General features: G+C 42.6%; 1 protein-coding gene across 1 annotated transcript in view; it reads left to right on the forward strand.

Annotated features, from left to right (window-relative positions):
* Positions 1 to 2,667, forward strand: part of LOC126474999 (acyl-CoA-binding protein homolog) — a 163,156-nt gene extending 160,489 nt beyond the window's left edge. Inside the window, exon 4 of the mRNA XM_050102538.1 lies at positions 2,484 to 2,667. Coding sequence (XP_049958495.1) covers positions 2,484 to 2,620 — 137 coding nt within the window. The 3' untranslated portion in view covers positions 2,621 to 2,667. The remainder of the gene's footprint in view (positions 1 to 2,483) is intronic.
* Positions 2,668 to 7,617: the final 4,950 nt, after the last annotated feature.

Here is a 7,617-nt window from a genome sequence, read left to right on the forward strand (position 1 = left end):
GTTATCAGCGAATATTATCAGTGACATCCATCCATCACGCATTTAATCTCACCTCTGAATCGGTGACATCCACACATCGTGCGTTTTAATCCCACCTTTGAATCTTTCTTTTATTTGCGACATTGTTCCTTCGACGTATAGATTAATGGGAGGAGCTCACCGGCACACCATTTTCAAATTGAGTACTTCATTCTTGGTCTTCCATTCTTTGTTTCTCTCTTGGTCTATCCGCGGGGTAGCCGTGTGGTATGAGGCATCTTGCCACTGTTCGCGCGGATCTGCCCATCGGAGGTTCGAGTCCTCCCTTGGGCATGGGTGTGTGTATTGTCGTTAGCGTAAGTTAGTTTCATTAAGTAGTGCGTAAGCCTAGGGACCGATGACCTCAGCAAGTTGGTACCACAACTTTCCAAATTCCGTTCTGGTGATCTTAGCATGCTGTCCACAACAACAGCTTCATGAGCACGCGAGTTATCATCCATCAAGATGAAACTGACACCAAGCTGTTGGCTATGCAGTCCCGTTGTTGGTTGCAGAATCTCGTCCCTGTACCGTAGAGCAGTGAGAGTGCCCTCAACAACCACGAGAGGTGTTCGGTGGCCCCTTGTAATGCCACCCCAGAACACCACTCCACCACAGGGCGTGCGGGATTAGCCGAGCGGTCTTGGGCGCTGCAGTCGTGGACAGTGCGGCTGGTCCCGGCGGAGGTTCGAGTCTTCCCTCGGGCATGGGTGTTTGTGTTTGTCCTTAGGATAATTTAGGTTAAGTAGTGTGTAAGCTTAGGGACTGATGACCTTACCAGTTAAGTCCCATAAGATTTCACACACATTTTTTGAACCACTCCACCACCACTTTGTTGCACATGTGGGACGCAGTGTTAGAGGTGTTAGATCTTATCGGGTTGTTTCCAAACACTTCGTATGCGTTTGTCATGGCACAGGTACGAGATTAGTCAATAAACAACTCCCAGCGACAATACTTGGGCGTCCATTCAGCACAATTTCTTGCCCATTTGTAAGGGAGTCATTGGTTTTATGCGATACACGTTCTATAACATCTTATAACGTCGAATTCAATTCTGGAGCATTCAGCCTACCGTTCCTTTGACTCCAAAGTTGTGGATGTGATCATCCTGCGCACCTGTAGAAAGTGGACGGCCTATACAGTGAAGCCCTCAACACTGTCTTGTCAATTCGAACCGATTCCGCGTCGGTACGACACTTTGACTCCGGTACATAAGTCGAGGAACCTCTCTGGTTGACAAGCCTTCTGCACCTAACGTGGTGATGTGGATTCGAACGTTTCGCCACTGTCTTTCGAGGCGTGGTGGATATTTACTCTACTGTTGCACTGGCGTCTTTAATGCGTCCCTACTGGTTCTTTACTTCCAAGTGAAATGCTACAATCGCTTCGAGTAAGGCGTTCTACTCCTAGGTAGCGCACATAGTAACTGTGTGTGTGTGTGTGTGTGTGTGTGTGTGTGTGTGTGTGTGTGTGTGTGTGTGTTTGCTTGTTTACAAACAACGTCGGTACAGGAACAGTTACAGTAGCAGCACAGCTGCACTAAATATCAGTGTGTTGCAAGAGGAAACTTGGTTAGTTTTCACAAACACTGTTATTTACAGTACGGCCTCTTTCATTTGGGGTGTGAAGCGTCTCCTTGAATTACCAGTCACGCCTGCTGATGGTGAAGTTACCCTTTTCTCGAAGCCGTTGCGTAATTGTGGCGAAGAGGGTATGCGCTGTGCTCGGTCGTTGTGGATAACGATCTTAAAAAGGCTACGAGGAGTTCTTCCATTACCGTAAGCTGCGCCATACAGATGGCTCATGCCGGTGTGTTCTGCAAACGTGTACTCAAACATGTTGCTCTAATACTCTCAGACACGAGGAAGAAGCTCGAATCAGGTCAGAGTGGCAGAGTGCACGTCAAATGACATCAGCCGATCCAACGTAAGCATCTCCCGTTGTAACTACCCTGTTGCGTACGCACCTAGAAAACATGTTTTGAAGCGGCTGTAGCTACTCATTCCCCTCTACAAGTCTTAGAAGTATGTAACGGATATTTCCGAACACCCTGTATATCCTTCTATCAGTAACATTACATTCTCTCCCGACCACTCAGTCACTCACACAGCTCATTTCAGCATTTAAAGTAAATCGTATGCAAAACATCAGATGACTGTTCTCTTTCCTGCTAGCTTCGAAACGGAGAAGGTGCGAACATCCTTTGATTGTCCGCTGAAAGACCGACGACGACTGGGACACGAGCGAGCACCAGCGAATGCAAATCGAACGCGGCCGTATTCTGTTAGAGTCCGCCTACAGTTTGCACTAGAGACCATTCGCTGATGCTCACTCGCTTGTGTTCGCTCCGGTGCAAACCGAGCTTTAGATTAGTGATTACTGCACATTGTTTGCGTGGAGGTGTGCGTGCGAGAGAGATTATATATGCTTGTGCTGAATTATTTGTGACTGGTTTGTTTCAGAGAAACCGGGCATGCTGGACCTGAAAGGCAAGGCCAAGTGGGAGGCATGGTCTGGCAAGAAGGGCATGTCTCAGGACGAGGCCAAGGAGAAGTACATCACATTCGTCAGGGACACGCTCGAGCCCAAGTACAAGTGATCCAATGTTTTTGTTATAACCAAATAAAATAAACATTTATTATCGTTCATAGTTATTTCTGTCCCGAACAAGTACCAATAAAATCCTCACCCTACGCTTACCTCGGTGGACTGTAATTCCTTAAATTTTCTGAATGTAGAGCAGCATGATGTTCTAAGATAACCATCACTATACGGATAAACCCCACGTTTCGGCCATGTTTGCACCGGCCTTGCTCTGGGTCGAGTGATGGACATTGTAGTGTACTGTTTTTTTCTTCATACTTCCGTTCTCTACCCCTTGGGTAGAGCGAGCTGTTTGAGATAGTACCTATTGAACAGTCCAGTTCTATTCATCCGGTACCAGGCTGGGCTATGTGATAGTGGGGCGCAGAGGGAGCGCAAGTTGTAATATGTGAGAGGAAGGGCATCCACTCATCTCTACCACTAACATTGCCAAATCCAGAGTAACATGCAGACCCCGTCACGACGAGGTCAAGAAAAAGGAATAAAAAAAGACTGAGAAATATGTTACGGTACTATCACTAGAGCCAGCCAGTTTCACAACTCGTACGGGATTTTTGTAGTGGTTTCTTCATCGAAATGCTATTAATGTTGTCTTCTAAGCACATAAGTTAGTCAAAGATAAGGCCTAATGTACATTTTCGAATCATTTTAACATTCAGAATACTAACACCTGGGTCTGCTGGAAGTTAACTGAATTAATAAAAACATGAACTGAAGTACTCTGTTTCTGATTGTATGCCAGAGCTGCGATAATAAGTCAACAGTCGTCAAGTTAAAGCAAAGCTGCACCGCAATAATAAGCAATTGTCATAACGAAAAGGGAAGTATTTCATACTGTGAAAGTTAGTAATCTGACAGCGAGAATTTTCAACAGTATAAACTGCCTGAGTAATTAACTTGGACATGAAAGCTAGAGTGATTGGCTTTGCAAAATTTGATCACAAAAACTGTGTCTAAATAACGTAAGTTGGTCCTGATTGAATAAATTAAAAAATGATAATCTTTTCTCCTTACCTCTATTCTGCGCAAATCTGGATAACGCGTTGCAGTACTACTGTCTTGCGCGCCGCTATGCTAAAGGTGCAAATTATTGTATCTATACAGAGATAATAGAGAGGTGCAATGAGTTCTTTGTTAATTGCAAATCGAACATACTTGGTTGGGTCATCCATTAAAAAGAATTGTAAGAAAAAGGTTGGTAATGAAATATGCGCAGAAATAACATTGTTTTTTTGTATATTGAGACAAAGTGCTCAAGGCAGATTTTAAATTTAATGAACTTCTTAACATCCAAACAATACAGTTTCCTAACTCTCAAATCTAACAACTTTGAGTACAATAACCAAGTTCGTTCGATGGCGCAGCAATAGTGAAAAAAATAACATTGTTATTGTATTTACCTGACATTCAATTAGATTTCTTCCTTCACAAATCAGTTTTATAATCATGTCGATTGAACAAAATAATAAACTTACACATTAAATTTGAATCATAATATTGCCGTGGCTTCGTCACTAACACAGGTTAACATCATCAGCCTAACTCACACACACCTGAACTTCGACTCTGTCTCTACCACAGCTAAACAATGTCTGGTTCCACTGCACCCTAGCGCAGTTCAAAGTTGTTAGCTAACTTCTGCGATGCAGCTTACAACATCGATGCTCGCTCACAATCGATTCAGATACCAAAAATTCATATAAAAAATTATATATGACACCTATCACTGTGAGCCCCCATAACATTGCTATTAGATCTTTCCGACGAAGGTTTTTCGTGAACATAGGTTTGGGAAAACTTGATTATATTTTAGGACCTGAAAATCTCCTGCAGCTTACCATCAGTATCACACTAAGCCACTTGCCGAGCTGCTGGAGACACTACAGCTTTCAACGCGCAGTAACCTCAATTTCACGTTGTTCTGTAATGGTGTGGCCATGACTCAGGGAACAAGAGGTCTGCAGCTCAAACATGGCTTGTCCGATATGTCAATTATTCCAAATTATTCATTTGTTTCTCACAGGAACACGGACCACATAAGAAATTAACAAATACACCAAAAAGGGTAAGGGTGGCAGCCATTTTAATGTAAAAACTGTAGGCAATTATGAAGCAACAGATTTATGTACCAGTTTCAAGACCATACGGCTAATAAACAAGGTAGCTCACACATATAACAGTATGACGTCGGTCGAAATATTCGACGTTTCATGGCGGTGGCAATGTCTTTCGACGAGTGAAACTCGTCGAGCGACGGCAATGCTGATTCACCGAGCGCAAAATGACGCTCGTATTGAACTACAGACGACTCAACCCTAGTGGGACTGCGTACTCAACGCCGCAACTGCAGATCATACGGCCAACTACTGTTTTATACATTGGTCGACGCTTCAGAAGGTAAGATATCATCACAGGACATCTTAAAGGACTATAAGTCTCACGACTTGTCAGGGTCTGATATAAATCCAAGCTAAGTTGTGTATGAATTTAGACACGCAAAAAGAATTTGACTCAGTACCACACCAGCGCTTATTAACAGTAGTTCTTTCTAACTGCATATGAAACAGTATTTGTTAGTAGAACTGTGTTGAGACAATATCTGTTCATGTTCTACATTGACGGCCAGGCAGAAAATATTAACCGTAATCTTAGGCCCGTTTCACACTGGAACACTGGTGACTGTCACCGACGAAGGTGACCATCTTAGTTCGTTTGAACTGGAGCGTTCACACCGGAACACTATACTGCCTTACCGAGCCACTGTGACCCAGCAGTGACTCATCCTCGCCACATGTGACGGACAAGGTCACTGTGCTCCCAGCAGTCACCGCCGTATATGCATTAGATTGAACTGGAGTGTTCACACTGGAACACTGATCACAGGCACAGCGCTGCAGATTTGCCAACTGACAGGCAGTCATTTCTGAGACAGTGACGAGAAATATTCATTGTACATTGTACTGTACACACTGTACCCATGAGTTTAGATTTAATTAACACAGAAGATTTTGTAAGTGAAGTAGAAAGCCGTCCTGCGATTTGGGATGTGAAAAGCGATGACTATAGCAACAAACTGATGAAAACGAGTGCGAGGCAAGAAATTATAACGAAGTTTGTGCCTGATTCCAATGAGAAGAGCAAGGACAAGAAAAACAGAATTGGTAAGTTTTATGTCCTTTTTTCAAATTTAATACCTTATTTTACGAACCATAAAAGGCAAGCGAATTTAAGTTGCTACCTCTGTACGAGTCCATTTCACTAGCTAATCAGTTGGCAATACCTGCGGTATCGGACACCAGTGATCCGAGTGTGTTCACCACAGTCACGGGTGACTATCACTGGCGACCGTCACCAGTGTGCCGGTGTGAAACGGGCCCTAAACTTTCGAAAATGATGCAATTAACAGTGGTAAAGTACTTTGACATAAATTGGCAATTAATGTGGATATGAGTTGGAAGCAATCGCAGTTTTTTTTAAAATTTTGATCAGATTTATTTTCTGTACCATTTAGTAGTTTCCAGCCACTGCAGGCTACTCAATACATGGAGGTGTTACAGGAACATTATACCGTGGACCATATGCAGCTGGAAGCAGTGATCGTGGCGCCGGCGAAAATAATGGAAATTTGGTTACTGGTAACGAAAAATGTTTAAAATGGAAAGAACTTAAGTTTTAGGATACTGTGCTAAAATATAACAATTATTTTTGTCTTATTGACTTTTCTTGCCTGTAAATAAATTTTCGTCATATTTACTATCAAAAACAGTCTTGATCACAATTTATTTATTACGGTGACCGGTTTCGACCACTACTGTGATCTTCAGACCAATGAGAGAATCCAGCAGGAGGTGGTTCTTACTCATTGGTCTGAAGACGGTCACAGTAGTGATCGAAACCGGTCACCGTAATAAATAAATTGTGATCAAGACCGTTTTTGATAGTAAATATTTGTAACACATTGATCACTGTTCACTCCCATACTGTATTAAAAAGTAAATTTTCCTCAGTCCCGCTGACACCACAGTTATTGCGTGCAGCTACCCGTGGTCCACCATATAATGTTCCTGCAACACCTCCATCTAATAATGAGCAGGCAGTGGCTCGAAAACCAGTTAACGGTGCAGAAAATAAATGATTACAAAATTCAACAAACAAACCACTGGTTGCATATTTTAAACACGTAAGTTGTCGATTTGAAATTCGTGCAAAGATTGGCAACTCGCTTTAAATGTTCATAAATGTGAAACTATGCGCTTCACCAAACTCAAAAATGAAGTTTTCTAATATTTCAATATCAACGAGACACAATTACATCAGTCAGCTTATACAAATGCCCCGGTGTAACAGTTTGTGGGGATGTGAAATGGAATTCAGTCTTAGGAAAATGAACTTTAAGACTTCGGTTCGTTGGCAGAAGTGTGCGGAGCCCATACCAAACAGGGTACACTGAAAATCCACAAAGGACAGTATGAACTTGCCACAGGTTTGTCAGACACAGGACAGAGCTGCATGGAAACGCTGAAATATGTCTAGAAGATAGACACCAACCATTTAGCTGAAACCTATTTACGAAGTTCTAAGAATCAGCATTAAGCGAAGATTCTAGGTACTATATACAGTCCCCAGCATATCGCTCCGTAGAGCTTGCGAAGATTAAACTAATTAAAGATGTACAAAGCCATTTAACTTCTAATTCTTCTAGCACTACATATGTGGTGGTATGAGAACAAATACAAATACACTACTGGCCATTAAAATTGCTACACGAAGAAGAAATGCAGATGAAAAACGGGTATTCATTGGACACATATATTGTACTAGAACTGACACGTGATTACATTTTCACGCAATTTGGGTGCATAGACCTTGAGAAATCAGTACCCAGAACAACCACCTCTGGCCGTAATAATGGCCTTGATACGCCTGGGCATTGAGTCAGAGCTTGGATGACGTGTACAGCTTCAACACGATACCACAGTTCATCAAGAGTAG

Source organism: Schistocerca serialis, chromosome 4 (assembly GCF_023864345.2).
Source record: "Schistocerca serialis cubense isolate TAMUIC-IGC-003099 chromosome 4, iqSchSeri2.2, whole genome shotgun sequence".
Taxonomy (NCBI): Eukaryota; Metazoa; Arthropoda; class Insecta; order Orthoptera; family Acrididae; genus Schistocerca; species Schistocerca serialis.